The sequence below is a fragment of the Talpa occidentalis genome, unplaced genomic scaffold, assembly GCF_014898055.3.
Source record: "Talpa occidentalis isolate TD23 unplaced genomic scaffold, MPIMG_talOcc4v2.1 talOcc4.14, whole genome shotgun sequence".
Classification (NCBI taxonomy): Eukaryota; Metazoa; Chordata; class Mammalia; order Eulipotyphla; family Talpidae; genus Talpa; species Talpa occidentalis.
The window spans coordinates 36,766,264-36,787,214 of NW_023601433.1; the positions used below are offsets into that span (position 1 = coordinate 36,766,264).

Below are 20,951 nucleotides of genomic sequence, written 5' to 3' on the forward strand. Positions count from 1 at the left end.
CAGAGCCTAAAATCTCCATGGAAATATTAATTAAAATAATAAACCAATTTAGTAAAGTAGAAGGTACAAAATCAACAAACAAAAATCAGTTGCCTTCCTATATGCAAACAATCAGTCGGAAGAGGAGAAAATAAAGACAGTCATCCTATTCACAATTGTACCCCAGTCCCAATTAATGCCTGGAATAAACCTAACTAACATGGTGAAAGACCTATACAAAGAAAATGATAAAACATTGTTAAAATAAATAGAAGAAGACAAAGAATGGCAAGACATTGCCTGTTCACAGATCAAAAGATTTAGCATCACCAAAATGGCCATCCTACCAAAAGGAATTTGCAGATTCAATACAATTCCAATAAAAATCCCACTGTATAATATATTAAAGAACAACATTATCAGGCAACTTCAATCAGAGACACTCTGTAGGACTGGGGGAGGGAGAGGGATCAAACCAGGGGTGGGAAGAGCACAAAGGACAATGGTGATGGTGCACAGGTGAATTGGTGGTGGGAAATTTTTACAGGGACTACAAACTGAGAGGAGAAAGTATGCATTGTACAAAAAGGAAGAATGATGTAAAAATATACATAAAATAAAAATAAGGAATTAAATAAAGTAATGTAATGAAAAAAATTCAGTGGCATTCTTCAAAGAAATAGAACAAATTGCTGAAATTCACGTGGAATCACAAAAACCCCAAATAGCCAAAACTCACTTGGCTAAAATTACAAGGAGGCACTATACTCCCAGAAGTCAAAGTATACTACAAAGCTATAGTAATAAAACATCATGGTACTGGGGAAAAAAACAGATATACAGACCAATGGAATCAAACTGAAAACCCAGAAATAAAGTCACACACACACACACACTCACGCACACACACTCACACACACACACAGTCAATTAATGTATGACAAAGGAGCAAATAATATACACTGGAAAAAGGACAGTCTCTTCAATAAATGGTGCTGGAAAAATGGACTGCACACGCAAAAGAATGAAACTAGATTACAACCTCACACCATATACAAAAAACAAACTCAAATTGGAAAAAATACTTGAATGTAAGACCTGAAACATAAAATATACAGAAGAAAAGATAGGACAAAACATTCCATGACATACAGAAACATCTTTGTGGATTCATCTCCAGAAGCAAAGGAAGTGAAGGAGAAGATAAATAGCTGGGACTACATCAAACAGAAAAGCTTCTGTACAGCAAAGGAGACAATAAGTAAAATGAAGAGACAATCCATACCTTGGGAGAAAATACTTGCACTCCATATATCTGATAAAAGACTGATAACAAATATCTACAAAGAATTTACACAACTCAACAAAAGCAAGGCAAACAATGCAGTCAAAAAATGGGCAGAAGATCTAAAAAGACTCTTCTCCAAAGAAGAAATGCAAGTGGCCAACAAGCATATGAAAAAATGTTAACCATCACTTATATCAGGGGAATGCAAATTAAAACCACAATGAGATAATACCTCACACTTGTGAGAATGCCTCCCCCACCCCCGCAAGAAAAAACTGGCAACAACCAATCCTGGCGAGGATGTGGAGAAAAGGAACTCTCTTACACTGCTGGTGGGACTGCAAACTTGCCCAGTCACTATGGAAAGCTGCGGAAAGAACCCTCAAAAATACTAAAAATGGGTCTTCTGTATGACCCAGTGATTGCACTCTTAGGAATTTACCCAAAGGACACAAAAACACTAATTAGAAAGGGAACCTGTACTCCTATGTTTATTGCAGCAATATGTACAATAACTAAGATATGTGGATGGTCTCATATATAATCTAGAGAAACCAAACAAAAGCTCAAGAAAAAGACAAAACTAGCAAGCTGACCATAGATCTGAAGCATATCGCAAAGAAGGGGTTGATAGGTGGGCAAAACAGGAAGGGATGAACATAAGGGAGTATGGTGGTGGTTCATGGGTGATATGGTGGTGGAAGAACTATGGGAACTACAATGATGTAAGAAACTTTAAAATATAAATAAAAATTAAAAAAATAGCTAAGTGCTCCAAAACAAATGAACTGATCAAGAAGATGTTGTATATATACACAATGGAATACTAGTCAGTGATCAAAAAGGATAAGCTAATGCCATTTGCAGAAACATGGATGGAGCTGGAAGAGATTATGCTAAGCAAAATAAGTCAGAAGGAAAAAAGAAAAATATCAGATGGTTTCACTTATAGGTGGAAAATAGGGTACCGAACAAAGGGTCAGGAAAAAGCAAAGCTTGCAGGCAAACTATAGATTTGAGGTGTACAGCAGGGGAGGAGGAGAGAAGTAAAATAAGGAGAGAGAAGAGCACAAGGGATTATGGTGATGGTTTAGCAGTGCTATGGTGATGGGAGACTTATGGCAACTACACCTGAGGGGAGAAATCAAATATTGTACAAAGTGAACAATGATGTAAGAAAGAGAAAAAAAAAAAGAAAAACAAACAAACAAAACCCCCCAAGAAGTCTTGGATATTGGAAATGAAAATTGTGGGTCAGAATTCACATTATTATTTATTTAAAAACTTGTATACTTGTCAACATTTTCCAAGCTAAACCTAGAAGGGAATCACTTCCAAAATACCAATAATATGTATCAATTTACCCCAATAAAAAGAGACACATTAAAAAAATAAAAATGTTACTATGTTTTTATGTTTACTAAAATTAAATGAAGAAATTTTAAAATATTAACTTACCAAAGTTTTAGTGCAGTGTCCAAAACCAATGTCATAAGAAATCTGATCTGTCATATCTAATATTTTCGGGCCATATGACTCCACGATAATAGAAAGACCAATATTTTCTGGATATACTATTTCAGCCCAAACTGACAGTTTGTCTCCCTTGTCAAAAAAGTGGAAAGGATGAGAAATACTACTTTCAAATGCCACAAAGGGACATTTTTCTTTCGTTTTGAAAGCTACACTTTGAACTTCCATCTTTAAGGGATATTTCTGTGGCTGTATTGTTCCATTTTGAAATACATATATGAGATATACTTGACCAGACGTATCCAAGGAAACTATTGATTTTGTCATGCTATTTGTCCATAGATGTAGCTTTACTGCATCTCTCATTTTAACCTTGAAATAAAACATTATATTATTTTCCATTTTTACCACAACATTTCCATCATAATCTGTAAAAAAAAAAAAAAAGAAAATCTTGTGTTATTCTAAGTGAGCATAAATCCATGCTCCTTTACTTAAGTGGACTTTTAAGTAAATTAATAATTACTGACAAAGACCATTTTTCTAAACTTTTATTGAGAAAACTTTCAAGTGTGCTGGCAAAACCCCACAAATTTACACAATGTTGGAGACCTTCTCTCCTACTTCATAGTAGAATGTATTTCCCTGATCCCTTTCTCTGCATTTACTATATCACCATTTTTTTCTTTTTTAACATTGGCTTTTTATTTTTTTTAATTTATTTATATTTTACATCATTGTTCATTTTTGCACAATATTTGCTTTCTCCTCATTGTCACCATAGTCCCTTGTGCTCAACCCTCTCCTGTTTGATCCCTCTTCCTCCTCCTACCCTGCAGAATGTCTCTGATTTACGGTTGCCTGTTAATTTTGGTATTTATTTATTTCTCCTGATCTCTTATTTGGTCCCCCTGTATTCCTCCTGTAAGTGAAACCCTCTGTTATTTTTCTTTTTCCTTTGACTTATTTCACTGAGCATAATCCCTTCCAGCTTGATCCAAGTTGCACCAAATGGCATGTGTTTATCTTGATTGCTGAATAGTAAAAATATATTGGATAAAGTATATATATGATATTTAACAATTTAATGTTATATATATTAAATTATAAACATGCAGTTTATGTTTAAAACATATAGTTTAGTTTATATAAACTAAACATACAGTTATATATATTTATGGTTCATAATATATATTTACATATAGACAAAAGAGCTGGAATTAGTGTATTATATAATAAATAAGGATGATCATGACAGGAATAACATTGCTTTATACACATAGCAATAAACATTGCTTTATATGTACAAATGGAAACCTTAACTCCTACTGTGTCTGTATTGGGAGATAGTGTCTTTAAGGAAGTAATTAAGATTACCTCCTACAAAGTGAGGCCCTAAATCAATAGGCTGGTAGCATTCTCTCTCTCTGCCCACCTCCCCACCCTCTGAGCCCAGAGGAAATGCCATGTACGGACACAGTGAGAAGGTGACCTCCATCCCCAAGCCAAGAAGAGAGTCTTTGACACCTTGATCTTGGACTTCTAGCCCCCCAGAACTGTAAGCAAATGAATTTTTATTATTTAAGCTATCTAGTCTGCAGGTTTTACTAGCAGAGTAACACAGTTGGGATGAAGGAAAAGGGGAGGAGAAGGGCACCTCTTCAGATTCACTCATGTAATAATTACCAACTTTCTGCCCTTACTAGATTGTTATGCCTAAACTGTGGCGTTTCCAAGGGAAGTCTCAACCTCTTTGGCTCTGTTGCCATACTTGTAAAATGAACAGTCAGATTAGTTGATTTCATACCTTTCTTTATAGACAAGGCATTTTCTGTGTACAGCTTCTAGGGATATGCTTTCCTTCATTTCCAAAATACACACAAAGAAGGAAGGTGTATTCAGAGAATCAGGGAGGTTCTGAGTGTACTGTGCTTTTATGTATGTTACATTTGGAATCTGAATAAATAAGTGACATTTTCATAAATTATATCCTGATCAAACTCCTAAGTCAAAAATCTTGATTTCGGGGGATCAGAATACTTTATTAAATATCAATGTCAGGACTCCCTGGTGGCGCAGCGGTTGAGCGCTGGGCTGCGAAGCGCTCTAACAAGTAAGGTTATGAACCTAACAAGTAAGGTTATGTAAAGGTTGGAATATTTTTCAGAGTATTTTAGTGAAACTGTAAGCAGAAATGCTCTTAATGTTGAGCCAACATGCAAAGGAATCCAAGCACCAGTGTTTATGTTAGTAACCTTTCACGTTATGCCTCCCTATGTGAGGCAAAACAGGACAGCCAAAGTACGACTTAGCAACCCAGTAAATAGGTAACATTTGTCATACAACTTAGATTTCTATGTACATGGTCTATTATGCTTTGTGTTCTTAGAAACTTCCCAAGGTGGAAGAGGAGAAAGATGAGGTGGATGACATCATAAAATATATCTTCATGTTTGCTGCACAGGATACATATAAATGATGATAAATAAAATTTAAAACCTTACAAGACAAAAAATGCGTATTGTTTTTGGATTTTATAAAATGTTTACTTTGTGATGATGGTTCTTCTTTTCTTTAGCCTGACTTGTTTTCTGTTACCACCTTTTGCCTCACCCTATACCTCTAGATATACTCAATGAATTTCAGTTCCACAAACTGTTCCCTCTTGCCTCCTGGTCTCTGCATATCTCATTTTCTCAGCCTCAAATGCTACCTCAACCCTTATCCTGACCAGTGATATATTTTTTTCTAATATATAATATTCTTCCTCTGATTTCAGTTTACATTTACTTTTCTTCAGGCCAATTATTTGATCTCATAAATCAGGATTAGATGCCCCTCCTGTATGTTTCTAGCATCCTCTCTTTTGTTTATTAAACTGCTCATTAAAATTATGACTAAGTGAACTTTGGCAGGAATATGAAGTTAAGTTGGGAGTGATTTTAACAATAATAAGGATAAGAACACTATATGTAAAATTCTATGGGATATAGCAAAAGCAATACAGAAAAAAATTCAAGCTTTTTGCTTATTCATGCTTTAAATGTTTAGGAGAAAAGAAAAAGGCTGAAGTAAATGAACTAATCATTTAACTTATGAAGCTGACAAAAGAACACCTAAGTTACAAAAAGAAAGCAGAGTGAAGAATCAGCAATAACAAAAGCAGAAATTAAGGAATTAAATTAAAAAAAGAAAATGGATTCATAAATGGTTTATCCTTTTATCCTTTTCCTCTTTGGTTTATCCTTTTATCCTTTGGTTTATCCTTTTCCTCTTTTTGAAGGAAAAGATGACAAAACCAAACCCCCCCTAAAATTAAGAAACAAACACTTGCAAGCCCAGACTAATGAGATGGTGGGGACACAAACAACATTATAAATGAGAAAGAGAATTACAGATATCAAAAGAAATTTAAAAATTGGAGTAGGAAAACTTTGCCAAAGAGTCAGACAATATAAATGTAATGAATAATTTCCTAGGAAAATACAAATTTCTGAAATTGACTCAAGAAGATTTAAACATCAATAAAAGAAAGTAAAAATATTAAAGAAATATAACAATCATGTTTGGGAATACCCAATATTGCAAATATGCAATCCTCCATTCAGTAAGTACTTATTGAACAGCTACTATGACTACACACTGTTCTAGATGCTTGGGAGGGAGTAAAATACAGGGAAAGATCCTTCTTTTGTGTAGTTTATATTCCCGCAGGGAAGGCAGACAATAAACATGAAAATAAGTAAGGTAAATAGGGAGTTTGGGGTTTAAATTAGGAGCCATAGCTAGAGGGCAAAGAGTGAATATAAACAGGATTCAGAAGATGTCTGAAAACCAAATCTTATGTGCTTCTCCACGTAGGAATCAGAAAGATGAGGATGGAAAAGGGGATGATGAGGAGTAGCCAGAGAAGTAGGAGGAAGACCAAAAAGGCAATACACCAAAAGTTAAGGGGAAAAAAAAAGTTTCAAGAAAAAGGCCATGATGATCTATCTCAAAACCTGCTGCCAGATCTTGAGCAATCACTTGGAGGTCTGTAAAGTTCAGGTCATTGAGAGCAGTTTCTGCGGAAAATTTGATTTGGATCTGTGGACTACAGGTTAAGTCTTGGCACCACCATGCTGCAGTGGCAGGAAGGGACAGAGCAGAGTATCTATGATGCTATGCAGATGGGGTAAAGGGAGCGTCCTGGAGCCCCTGGTGGCTTTCTCAGGCTTTTATTGAGCTTTTATATGTAGTGCAGCCACCAGGTACACGGCAGGCAGAGGTGCTGGGGGGCCAGGAGGTCGGCAGGCCTCCAAGCCCCTGGCAAGTCTTCACTCTGCGCTTCTCGGACTGTCTTTCTCCCCTTCTCTCTCCCGCCTCTCTCCTCTTGGCTAATATCTCTATACTGCTCCCATGGCCCACAGAAGTAAACAAGACAGCTTACAAAAATGTAACAACTGCAGGTACCCCATCAGGCAGGGCAATCCTAATGGTGGGAGGGCACAAAAGCCTGAAAACCATTTCTACACAAGCTATCACCACTATGGCCTGAGTTCAATTCCCTAGCCAGGGAGCTACCCCCATATGGTGCAGCAGACCTCTCCTGTCTCACTGGCTCCTCCCCTCAGCAGTGTATTTCAGTCTTAAAAAAATTGATTTATAAGAATGAGAGGCAGTACTTTCTTGGGGTTTTGTTGTAAGGAGAAGAAAAATTGGTTGGGAGTTGAAGGGTGATACGAGGTTAAGAAAGAGTGGTTATAAACTATGGTGACACTTCCTTAAAGTCCATGGTAAATTTGTCCTTTAACTAGTTTCTTTGAGGATCAAACTTTTAAATTTTTGCATTTTCTATAAAGTTTAGGAGACTACCTTAGGAGTAAAAAGTTTATGAATAGCTACTAATAATTGAACGTTTACGACCCGCCAAATATTGTTTTAAGCATTTTATACATAATCCCTTATCTAACCAACATGGCAGACATGTATTCTAGAATAGAAAACTGAGGCTTGGAAAAGTTAAATGACTTGCTTATGAGTTTGAATACAGACTTTTTAAACTACACAACATCTGTTATAGGTCAAATTGTGTCCCCTCAAAAAGATATGCTGGGGCCTCCCTGGTGGCGCAAGCGGTTGAACGCCACGCTGTGAAGCTGTCCGCACCCCTGCAGCACTGGTTCGATCCTGGCCAGCCAGTGAGGGTCCCACATGGCGCAGCAGACCTCTCCCGTCTCGCCTGCTGCTCCCCTCAACAGTGTATTTCAGTCAGTCTACCTGTTCTGTTCTCCGCTCTGTCCCTGGTTAATCCTCTCGCCCTCCCGTGCATCTGGCCTGTACCCCGGTTCTTGTATAAATAAAATAAATCTTTTAAAAAAAAACGATATGCTGATGTTTTACTTTCTAGTATTATTCTAGAATATGAACTTATTTGGAAATAGGTGTAATTAGTTAAGATGATGTCATACTGAAGTAGAGTGTGCCCTGGTGTCCTTATAATAAAACGGTTGTGAAGATTCAGGGAAACGCACCATAATGGCAAAGACTAGAATGATGTTGTAAGGCAGGAAATGCAGAGTTTGTCAGGAAGACTCCAGGAGTGAGGGGAAAGCAAGAGAAGATTCCACTTCAGTTTTCGAAGGGAGTTTGGAATTGTCGATACCTGGAATGTGAACCTCTGGTATCTAGAACTGTGAGACAGTAAATTTCTATTGTTTTAAGCCACTCCAATTTGTGGTAATTTGTTAAGAGAGACTTAGAAAATTGATACAAGACATCACTTCCCACACTGAAAAATGCATGAAGTTACTTTGTATCTGCTGATTGACCAAATTGAACTTCTGACAAAAAGTCTGAGTTTCCCATTTTGCTATATGAGAGTATAGTCAACATTAATAGAAACTAAAAGCTATCTATTTTTATGTGGCAAAAAAGTATTCCTTTTTAAAAACCTATGTTAAAATTGTTACACAGCATAATAATCCTATTAGAAATCTGGAATAATTTTTGTAGAATAAGGATGCCTCACCTATAACAACATCATGAATAGTGCTGTCATGTGATAATTTTGATAGGTTTCCAAATTCTGTAGGTGTTTGTACAACTCCAGTATCTGTGAGATTGTTATAACTATAGTAGATCTTATGCTTGTCCCATAGTACCAATTCCGGAATTGCTGAATAGATAAAATATGGAATTAAAAAACTATTAACACTGATATCTAATGTAAAGTCTTTGCATATCACGTGTGTTGTATCTTCATTATATATCACTAGAAACATTTGTTTGAGGTTTGTACATGTAGTACAGTACTCTAATAACAAAGCAAGTTCCAAAGGGTGTCCTGTATACTCAACATTGTGTATAACCACAGTAGACGATGGTGGTAAATGTAGATGGCCTTTTAGTTTATCAGTAGTCATCACTTTGGCAAATGTAAGAAAACTATATTCAAGATAAACTTCATGTTTTGTCCAGATGGCCACGTTGCTTCTTTTTTCTTTCTCCTGAGACAAAATTAAAAATAATTAGACCACATCTAAGGGAGGAAATCCTATACTGTGAAAAAACAAAAAAGACATATAATAATGATAAGTCATTAATTTAAAAATAAAAAATGAGTATTACATAGACATTGAAAAAACTAGATAAATAATAATGCCTCCTTCATAGAGTTTTTCTGAGGAATAAATAAATTTACACATTAAAAAAGTCTTTGATTTTAAGAACAGTGCTAACAATTTTGTCATCTAATTTTTATCCACTTTTAAAATAACATCAATATAGAAGAATATTAAAACATGAAATTATTAATTCAATAAGGACACGCGATAACTTAAATTCTGACACACCAAAAGTGTCATTTTTTGCACAGAGTCCCTTAGATTGCCACTCAGAGATATTATGTTTGAAATTTGGCCCTTCTCCCTCATCTCCCCTCTCCAAGTGTTTGTAATTTTTAGAGTTTACTGGTAATCAAAGAAAGAAACTATCTGAGGTAAAAAGTCATTTTACCAAATGAAGATACAATTTAAAATCTAATGCTTATGTTGCTGAAAATGAGGGTAAAACAATCCTAAAAGTGGAAACAAATTAGAATGAAAATGATGAGTCTTTCATAGAAAATACCCACAGTTATTCTTTTCTTGGCAGAGGTAATGGAAAGAGGAATATATCACAAACATGATTAATGGGAATTCCAAGGAGCCCCAGTCATGGGGTGAGTTTTTACCTACCCGCAGTCTTTTCTTTCATAGATCTTCATTAAGTATTTGAATGCAGTCAACCAAAGATCTTGTGGCAAGGCAGGGGAACTGAGAGATTCCCCCTGAGGTATCCAAGGCCTCTACCAATATGAAGTATTAACTCTCTGAATATGTGAGGGGGCAGGAGCAAGGCAAAAGTTTGAGAGTACTCCATCTTCATTCTGTTTTCTCATTTACCATAGACTGGAAGGGGGACACAATTACTGAGAGAAATTTTTCCTCTGAGGCATGCTTGGTCTTTACCAAAAGTATGAAGCAGTCTCCCTGCCTTGATTGGGAGAGACTAAGAAAGGGGAAGGAAGTCCCTCAAGGCATGAAAATCCAGGGGCAGCACAGGTGAAAAGAGATAAGAGATTTCCTCTATCATCAAAAAGCTGGCAGCTAGACTGAGCAGCAAAAAAAGCTCTTCTAGGGTCCATCTAATATAACAAAATTGTTGAAGAATATTGTGGAAAAGATGGGCAATCTGAGGGAATAGATGGGAAATTTCAACTGAGATATGTAAGTAGTAAAAAATGAACAAAATGAAAAAGCTAGAAGTAACAAACATGATACCAGGAATGAAGAAATTATTGGGTGAACAGAAGGCTGAACTGGGAAAAATGAAGGAAAAGAGCAGTGAACTTGAAGATATATTAAAAGCATATATTCAAACTGAAATACAAAGAAAAAATAGATTGAAAAAATGCTAACAGGTTGTCTTAGGTCTGTGGGGGCAATATTAAATGGTCTCATATATGGTTTTTTGAAATCCTAGGAGGAGAGGAACAAGATAATGGTACAAAAGAAGTATTTGAAGAGATAATGTCCAAGAGCATCCCCCCAAATAATGAAAAACTTAATCCTAGAAATATGAGAAGTCCAGTTGAACCATAACCAGGATAAATGCAAAGGAAAACACACCTAGGAGTTACAAATGCTGAAAGCTAAAGCTAAATAGCAATTACCAAAAGTAATTTTACATTAAAATTCACCTTATGTATATGAGAATAATGATGCAAAAATCACTAATTTTTTACCAAAAATGATGAAGGCTATAAAATAAAATATAATAAAATATCTTTATGGAACAACAAAACCACCTATAATTACATAATTCTGTATTCAGTGAAAAATGGCCTTCAAAAATACAGGCAAAAACTATAGACATTTTTATATAGACAACTGCTGTGAGAACTTGCAGTACAATAAATTTCAGAGAAGTTTGTCAAGCTAAAAGGTGAAGAAATCAAGATGAAGTCGTTATGTGCAGACAAAAAATAAAGCAAACCAAGGAAGTTATAGATATAACACTTATTGTTATTATTTTATACCCATATCTACAACTTTTTAAAGCAAAATATATTAACAATCTACTTTGGGATTTTTAGTTTATTTGAATATTTAGTGTACTTGGAACTTTAATATATCCTTTTCTTAAAACAGAAAAGAATACAAAGGGTGTGGAATTGTATAATTATAAGGTTTTTACAATATGAATTAGATATTATTTGAAAATACAATGATGAATTAAAGATGATTATTGTAAAGCCATGTACAACCACTAAAAAATAGTTTTGAATAAAAAAATCAGTGAGGAAACAACATAGATATAATAAAAATACTGGATTTATCCAGAGTAAGACAAGAAAGTAGAAACAAAGAAATAAAGAACAAAGGATTAATAAGAAATAATTAATAAGATTGAAGACTTAAATCCCACTATAGCAACAGTTGCATTTAATTAAATGGAGTAAACCCTACTAATTTTTTTTTTTTTTTAATTGTGGCCTCCCTGGTGGCCTAGGGGTTAGGTCTCAGGGCTATCACTACTCTGGCCTGAGTTCAATCCCCAGCCAGGGAGATAACCCATATATGGTGCAGCAGACCTCTCCTGTCTTGCCCACTGCTCCCCTTGGAAGTGTATTTCAGTAAATCCGCCTATTCTGCTCCCTACTCTGTCTCTGGAGAATCTTCTCATTCCCCACATCTCTAACCTACACCCTAGCTCTTCTACACACAAAAAAATAATAAATATTTTATTTCATTTTTATTGAGGTTATGTTGGTTTAAAACTCTGTCTATGATTCAGGTGTGTAGGATGACCCCTTTTCAGATGCAGGTTGGTAACACCATACCCAGCACACCGAGACACCCATAGTCCACCATTGTCCACTGGGCCCTGTCTACACCCTGCTCTCCAACCTTCCCTTCCCCTGGTGGTCTCAATTCTACAATCAAATATCTAGGGCTTCATACAGGTTTGGCACTAAATCTTGTTTTATTTCTCTTTTCACACATACAATTGAGAAGATCTGGTATTTGTCTTTCTCCTGAATTATTTCACTTAGCATTAGCCCCTCCAGTTCCATCCATGTTGTCACAACTGGCAAGGGATCATCTATTTTAATTTTTATATGTCTCAGTATAGGTTTCATTTTGTTTAGGTACCCTGTGGCACTTTCAGCTTTCTGGTTTGTACATGTAGTCTCTTCCCTAGGTTTCAGAAGTTTTCCTACATTACTTCTTTAAATAGACTTTTCTGTTCCTTTCTCACTCTTTGCCCCTCTGGTATTCCCATTATTCTTATGTTGCCTTTCCTCATGAAGTAGAAGAAATCTCAGAGAACTTCTTCATTTTTTTCTTCATTTTTCTTTTTCCTGTTCTACCTGTTCTTTGTTCTTCCTGTTCTTTGTTAATTCACACTTTCAAGTACACTGAATCATTTTTCCATTGGAACTAGTCTACTTCACTGACTTTCTCCTGAAATTTTCATCTTCTGTATATCTCTCTTTATATCCTGAAACTCTATTGTTATCTTATTGAGCTCTTCGTTTTCTACCTTCAATTTATTGATTCTTTTTCTAAAAACATTCATTATTTTTCCGAGCTTTCTTGGTGTTCTTCCATTTCTTTATCATGGCAATTTTATATGCTGCCTCTGATAATAAGAACATCTTCCACTTCTTTGATGTTGGGTTCTGGGGGTTTGTTGCCTCAGTGTATATAATGTCATTCACTGGAAAACTCACAAGGCTGTTTGTTGTGATGTTACCTTCTACCCATTATTTGCTTTGGGGCCCAGCTGCTGTAGGTGAGGCTTCCGCTCCTTGGGGTTCCTCCCCTGCACTGGTCAAGGGTCTCACTAGTCTGGGTGGGCAGCTTGTGGGGTCTTTGCAGGTTCTGAGTCTTCTGACACCAACCTTCTGCTGTGGGTCTGGGGTCCCAATGATTGAGTGGAAGGCTTGGTATTTCTTAAGGGAGCTGTAGTAGCTTGGCTTTCAAGTCATTTATCCATTTTATTTATAGTTTTGAATTTGTTTCAACTTAGTGTGTACAATTGCATGTAACATGCTCTTAATAGCAACAGGCTTTATAGTGATTCTACTTCTCTCAATCCTGATATTGGTAATTTATATCTTCTCTCTTTTTTAAGTGACTGAAAAATAATCAATTTTGAGACTTTTAGCAAGATGGCAACAAAGGATGGAGAACCTCACACTCTGTGTATTCTTGGCCCCATTACTGCAGAAAGAAGCTGAAAATAGCCCACGGTAAGATAGAGGACTATGGAGGGCACCTGAAACAACATCCATAGATGGGAGCCCCTGCAGCTGCAACCAGAGGCTCACTACAGGCCAGCTAAGGACTGAGGGAACAGGGTTAATGTCACACCCAGGTACACCTAGTTGGGGAAACCAAACCTTCAGTTCCACACTTGAGAGGCATGTGGTCCTCAGTCTCTAGATCCCACTCCCATTTTAGATAGGAATCCAGCTTCCCCTTGACATCAGACTATCTCCTGATATCAGAGAAGAAGCACCCCGTCCTCAGAGATCCCTGAGGGAGTCAGGAACTCACTCTAACCGTTGGGCAAAACAGCAGCAATGCCCTGCTTTCAGGGCCCATTATCAGAGCCGGGGAGCTCAGTCTGGCTCGAAGTCTTTGGTCTTAGGAGTCACAGCCCTGTCTCCAGAGACCTACTGCTTTTCAGCAGAAGTGTGACCAAGTGCGGCCACACCCTGACGGCTTCTTCAGCCAAGCACATGTGACCCAGCAGGCTAGCAATCTTCCCTCCTAGCAGCATCCTGCCTAAGCCTGTTGCTTCCTGTATGGAGCCACATCAAACCCTCTCCCTCACAGAGGCTTTTGCCCAAGTGCATCTGATTCTGCCCTGTCCACAGGCTTCCAGGACAGTGCATTAGCCTGGGATCCATGGTGTAGGCAGGGGGCCCAGCTCTGCCTCTGGCTGTCAGAGCCACAATACTCCACTGCAGATGCCATATGCCTTTCCCCTTCTAGTAGCCACTGGTGTTGTGGGAATCCTGCACTCATCTCCCAATTGTGGGAAAGAACGGGGCAACTCCTAGTTTCCTTCAACCAGCAACAAGAGCTACGCCACCCCCAGCCTCCAGTTTCCAGCTGTAGAAATCAGACTCTATCCACCAGTTTGGGTAATGAGTACTAAGTTACAGTTTCCAACAGGGAAAGCCAAACTATAAGCCACCTGCATCCAGAAATCATTTGCTTGAGCTAGAAAGAGAATCCTGCCCCCTTTCCCCCCAACTTCCAGATGCAGCTGTGGGAACCTGACAGCTAGAAAACCCATAATAAGGAGGTTCCACTGAGAGCAAAACGGATGGAGTTGAAAGACATAATGCTAAGTGAAATAAGTGAAGAGAGATAAATACCAGATGGTGTCACTAATATGCGGAATATAGAAATGAAACTATGTATAGAGAAAGAAAACCTTAAAAGCTAGCTCTTGAAAGCTGACATTAGAACTGAAGTATCCAAAGGGGAGAGAGGGAGAGGAATAAGAATAAAGAGAGAAGGAAGCACAAAGGACTATGGTGGTAGACTATGGGTGATTTGGTGGTGAGTACCCTGGTGGGGAGAATCCTAATGTTTCACAATTAAAAGAATAAAATATTTAAAAACAAACAAACATAGATTATCCAAGTTCTCTTTACAACTCTGCCTTAACTTTAGTGGTACATGCTGTTGCAAACTGGCAAGAATTTATTCCCAGAAAGCAAAGCTGTAATAAAGAAGGAACATGATTGCTGGCATATTTGTGCATGGAAATACTTCCTCTAAAGGAGCAGGTTCACAAATAGAAAACCCAGAAATAAACCCACTTATCTATGGTCAACTAATCTTCGACAAAGGAGCAAAGAATACTCACTGGAGCAAAGAAAGTTTGTTCAATAAATGGTGCTGGAAAAACTGGGTTGCTACATGTAAAAGAATGAAGCTTGACCACTACCTCACACCATGCACAAAAACCAACTCAAAATGCATTAAAGAACTAGACATAAGACCTGAAACCATAAAGTACATAGAAGGAAATATAGGCGAAACACTGCGTGATTTGCACATCAAAGACATCTTTACAGACACATCACCCAAAGCAGTGATAGTGAAGGCAAAGATCAACAGCTGGGACTACATCAAATTAAGGAGCTTCTGCACAGCAAAAGAGACAATAACAAAAACAAAGAGAAACCCCACTGACTGGGAGAACATTTTTGCACACAACACTAATGATAAAGGACTGATCACAAATATCTACAAAGAGCTGATGAGACTCAACAAAAACAAAGAAAATAATCCAGTCAAAAAATGGACAGAAGAGCTAAAAAGAAACTTCTCTGAAGAGGAAATACAAATGGCCAACAGGCATATGAAAAAATGTTCAACATCACTTGTCATCAGGGAAATGCAAATCAAAACTACCATGAGATACCATCTTACACCAGTGAGAATGGCACATATTAAAAAAACTAGCAACAACAAATGTTGGCGAGGATGTGGAGAGAAAGGAACTCTCCTGCACTGCTGGTGGGAGTGCAAATTGGTCCAACCACTATGGAGAGCTGTGTGGAGATTCCTCGACCTACTAAAGATAGAGCTTCCATATGATCCAGCAATTCCACTCCTAGGTATTTACCCAAAGGACACAGAAACATCAATCCCAAAGAGCACCTGCATCCCTATGTTTATAGCAGCACTGTTTACAATAGCTAAGCTATGGAAACAACCCAAATGCCCAAAAATAGATGACTGGGTCAAGAAGATGTGGTACATATACACCATGGAATATTACTCCGCATTCAAAAAAGATAAACACATGCAATTTGTTAGCAACATGGATGGAGCTGGAAGGGATCATGCTCAGCAAAATAAGCCAGAAAGAAAAAGAAAAAATACCAGATGGTCTCACTCATAACAGGAATCTAGAAAACCTAAATATGGACCAGGAAAAAGAATAACTATAAGAAAGGAAAAAATCAAAATCAACAAACAACTATGGACCAGAGACACTCTTTGGAGGGGGGGGGGAAGGAGGGATTGGGGTCAAAATCAGGGTTGCAATTGTATTGTATGGGGAATATAAAAATATAAAAAAATAAAATAAAAAAATCCTAAAAAAAAAAAAAAATAAAGGAGCAGGTTTATCTGATTCATCTTTCAAACTTTCCCACATGACACCACCATGATGATTTTTTCACCAAGGAGGTTAATTGGACACACACACACATACACGCTAAGATTCTACAACTTCAGCCTTGCACACACTGCATATAATTGTCTTCAGAGCATATAATTGTCTGCAAAGAGCAGCTGCTCTGTGTTTTTGCACAGAAATGAAATTCTTGTTGCTTTTTTTATGCCCTGTTAGAAGCAAACACGGTTTACCTGGAATCTTTCTGGTCTTCAGCTTCTGTTGGAATGCCAAAACATGCCTAGTAAGCAATGGCTGAAAAACATGCTTCTACCCAGACTAAAAATAAAAATGTGGTCTGTTCATATTCTACCCATATTACTGAATGCCTTCACCAAGTTCTAGCTTCATGATTTAAGTGTCATACTGTGGCAAGAGTCAATATTATTGAGAATAAACAATCCCTAAGCCTGGATGCATATTTCCACAAAATTTACCTTTTAATTTGCAATTTAATTGGCAATTTACCAATTTTATTTCCAGACAATTTACCTAAGCCTGGATACATATTTCCTTCCTTTGATTTCCTCTAATAAGTATACTGGTAACATGAAAAAATAATCAATTTTATTAATCTTCTCAGGGAGCAGGGTTTTTTGTTCACTGATTTTTCTCTGCAGTTTTTCTGTTTTCTATGCCATTAATTTATCCAAAGATTTTTATTTATTTTTTTGATATTTGTTTGTGTTTTTAATCATTGGATTGTTTGCCCAATGACTTTTAAATTATTTCCTTTTTTTTGTTTTACTTCTTTTTTTCCTAGTTTCTTATAGTGCAATAGAGATTGGTGATTTCAGACATTATTTTTTTCTAATATGAGGGACTAATACAGTAAATTTCCCTTCTAGTTCTGCTTTAGCATCATCCCACGAATTCTGATGTGTTCAGTTTTCATTTTCTTTAGTTCAACTAACTTTTGATTCGTTTAAATTTGTCTTTGACTCATAAATTATTTAGAAATGTGTTAGTTTCCTAATATTTTGGTATGTGGCAGATATCTTTTTGTTATGTATCTAATTTAATTATTTTTTTATAAAAGATTTATTTATTTATGCATACAAGAACTGGGGTACAGGCCAGAGGTGCGGTGGGTGAGAGGATTCACCAGAGACAGAGTGGGGAACAGAACAGGCAGATCCACTGAAATACACTGCTGAGGGGAGCAGTGGGCGAGACAGGAGAAGTCAGCTGTGCCGTGTGGGTAACTCCCTGGCCGGGTGGGGATCAAACTCATGCTGCAGAGGCTGCAGATTGCTTCATAGTGCTGTGCTTAAGCCCCTGCACCACCAAGGAGGCCCCTAATTTAATTATGTAGTCAGATAACACACTCTATTTTATGTGACAACTTTTAAACACATCAAGACTCATTTTATGGCCCAGAAAATGTTTTATTTTGGTAAAAATTCTATGCGCATTCTTTTTAAAGATTTATTTATTTTTTTATACAAGAGCTGGGGTACAGACCAGAGGTGTTGGGGGGTGAGAGGATTCACCTGAGACAGAGCAGGGAGCAGAACAGGCAGATGACAGAAAAACACTGCTGAGGGGAGCAGCGGGTGCAGCAGGAGAGGTCTGTGGTACCATGTGGGATTCTCGCTGGCCAACCGGAATCGAACCTGTGCTGCAGAGGCTGTGGACAGCTTCATAGCACGGCATTCAACCCGCTGCGCCACTGGGGAGGCCCCCTATGTACATTTGAAGAGAATATGGATTTTGCTCTTGGGTCACATATTCTATAAACCCCAATTGATTCAGAAGGTTGATAGTGTTGTTCAAGTCAACACCCTTACTAATTTTCTATTTGTCCTATTAATTATTAAGAAAAAGTATTGAAGCATTTAAAAGTATAGTTTTCTCTATTTACCCTGTGTTTCACATTTTACTTTGTGCATTTTGAAGTTCTGTATTTAGATTCATAAACACTATGATTTTTATGTGCTCTTGATGAATTAACTCAATTGTTGCTATAAAATGATGCTATTTATTCCTAGTAATAGTTTTTGTTCTAAATATAATTTAATAATACTATAGCTACTTTCTGAATTTCACTTAGTATTTTATTAGGTTATTTCATACATTTCATTGAAATTCTTTGTCATTGTTTCATGTAGAAAAGCAAATATGATAATTTCTATTTTTCAATATCTCTTGATCTGAATTAGAAGTTTCTAATGTAAGAATTTAATGCTATACATTTTTCTGTAAGTACTGCTTTAACAGAATTCTGTAAAATTGGATATTTTATATTTTAATTTTTATTCAGTTGATTTTCTAATGTCCCTTAAGAAGTCTTATTTTACACGAGTTATTTAGAAATGTGTGGTTTAATTTCCAAGAACTGGAGTATTTTTAAATGACTCCTAGTTTAATTCTATTTTGCTCAGAGACCATATTTTGTATGGTTTACTTTCTTTTAAAACTGCTAAGACTTGTCTTATCATTTGCCCATATGGTCTATCTTGGTAAATGATCCACCAACACTTGCCAAGAATGTGTATTCCACAGTTTGGGGGTAGAATGCTCTATAAATATCAGTTCAGTCCAGTTGGTTGTTGAGTTCTTCCATATTCTTGCCTATTTTCTTAGTCTCTCTTTATCTGTAATCATGGATTTATCTATCTCTTATTTCAATTCTACCAGTTTTGATATAGTTTTAATATGTTCTATTTTTATGTTCATTCAGTTTTAAATGATCCCCAATTCCTGTTAAGGTATGCTCTGTTCAAAGGGTTATTTAGATGTGTATTTGTAAATTTTCAAATAATTGATGGCTTTCCTCATGTAGTTTTCAAAAAAATCAATTTCTGGTTTACACCGTTAAAATCAGAGAACATACTTTGATTTCTATGTTTTTAAATTTGTTAACGTTTATTTTTTGTTTTAAAATACTATTTGTCTATCTTGCTTAATATTCCATGTCCGCTTGAAAGGAATGTATTTTCTGCTTTTGATGGCTGGACAATATTCTACAATTTCTTATTAGGTCAAGTTGGTTGATAGTGTTAATTAAGGCCAGCAAATTTTTTCTGGAAAGGACTGTATAGTGAACATTTTTCGGGCTATATTTCTGCAACAAAATATTTGTAAATATTTTGTAGGCTGCATGGTTTCTGTTGCAAATTTTCATCTCTATTGTTGCAGTACAAAAGCTGCTAAGATAGTATGTATATAAAACAAGGATGGATATATTTCAATACAAGTATTGACAGGGTACATTTTGGGTGCTGGGTCATAGTTTTCTCACCCCTAGTATTGTTCATCCTTGTATATCCTGGTTGATTTTCTGTTCATTTGTTTTATCTATTACTGAAAAATGAGTGTGAAAATCTTCCAATAAATTTGTAGATTTATGCATTTCTTTCATCCAGCCAATTAATTTTGGTTTATGTGTTTTGAAATTCAGTTATTAGGTGCATAGACATTTAGGATTGTTATGTCTTCTTGATGAGTTGACTCTTTAATCATTTTGTATATATTCCTATTTACCCTGATTGTTTTCCTAGCTTGTTGGATAGTAATAAAGTCACTTAAGCTTTCTTTTAATTGGTGTTTGATGGTATATCTTTTTCCAGTGTCTTACTTTTAATCCAGCTACATCATTATATGTAACATGGGCTTCTAATAGAAAGCATACAGTTTTTCAAAACCTGACAATCTCTGTCTTTTAGTTTAGTGGTTTTACAGTTGATATGTTTATATTTAGCAAAATCATTTCATTGTATTCAGTTTGTATTCTCAGGCTTTTCCCCAGTGTTTCTCTTTTTCTGCCCTTTTTTTTTTTTGGATTTGAAAAAAAAAAGGTCTTCCATTTAAATTTATTTTCTTTACCATGTATATATATGTACTTATTTTTTTGTGTGCCTGCTCTAGGGGTTACAACATTTTTCATAGAATTAATATTTTAGCATTTCAAGTGGAATGAAAAACCCTCACTACCCCATAGGCTCCTTTGTGCTCATCATTGGTAATAGTTGTCATATTTACTATATGAAAATACATTAAAACCCCGCAACAGAAGATATATGTTTCTTTTTTTTTTTTTAAATAATAAATTTTATTTTTATATTCCCCCATACAATTGCAAACGCCCCATTCTGACCCCAATCCTTCCCCTCCCGCCCCCCACCCCCCAAAAAGTGTCTCTGGTTCATAGTTTTTTGTTGATTTTGATTTTCACTTTCTTATATTCATTTTCCTGGTCTCTTATTTAAGTTTTCTAGATTCCTGCTATGAGTGAGACCATCCGGTATTTTTCTTTTTCTTTTTGGCTTATTTCGCTGAGCATGATCCCTTCCAGCGCCATCCATGTTGCTGCAAATTGCATGTGTTTATCTTTTTTGAATGCTGAGTAATATTCCATGGTATATATGTACCACATCTTCTTGATCCAGTCATCTATTTTTGGGCATTTGGGTTGTTTCCAAAGCTTAGCTATTGTAAACAGTGCTGCTATAAACATAGGGGTGCAGGTGCTCTT

The 20,951-nt window shown here is 36.4% G+C and overlaps 1 protein-coding gene across 1 annotated transcript in view; it reads right to left on the minus strand.

Moving 5' to 3' along the window:
* Positions 1 to 283: 283 nt before the first annotated feature.
* The window catches only part of CATSPERE (catsper channel auxiliary subunit epsilon), a 64,584-nt gene continuing 43,916 nt past the window's right edge, over positions 284 to 20,951 (minus strand). Inside the window, exons 4-6 of the mRNA XM_037509816.2 lie at positions 8,751 to 9,228; positions 2,726 to 3,168; positions 284 to 322 (exon numbers count right to left, since the gene is read on the minus strand). Coding sequence (XP_037365713.2) covers positions 284 to 322; positions 2,726 to 3,168; positions 8,751 to 9,228 — 960 coding nt within the window. The remainder of the gene's footprint in view (positions 323 to 2,725; positions 3,169 to 8,750; positions 9,229 to 20,951) is intronic.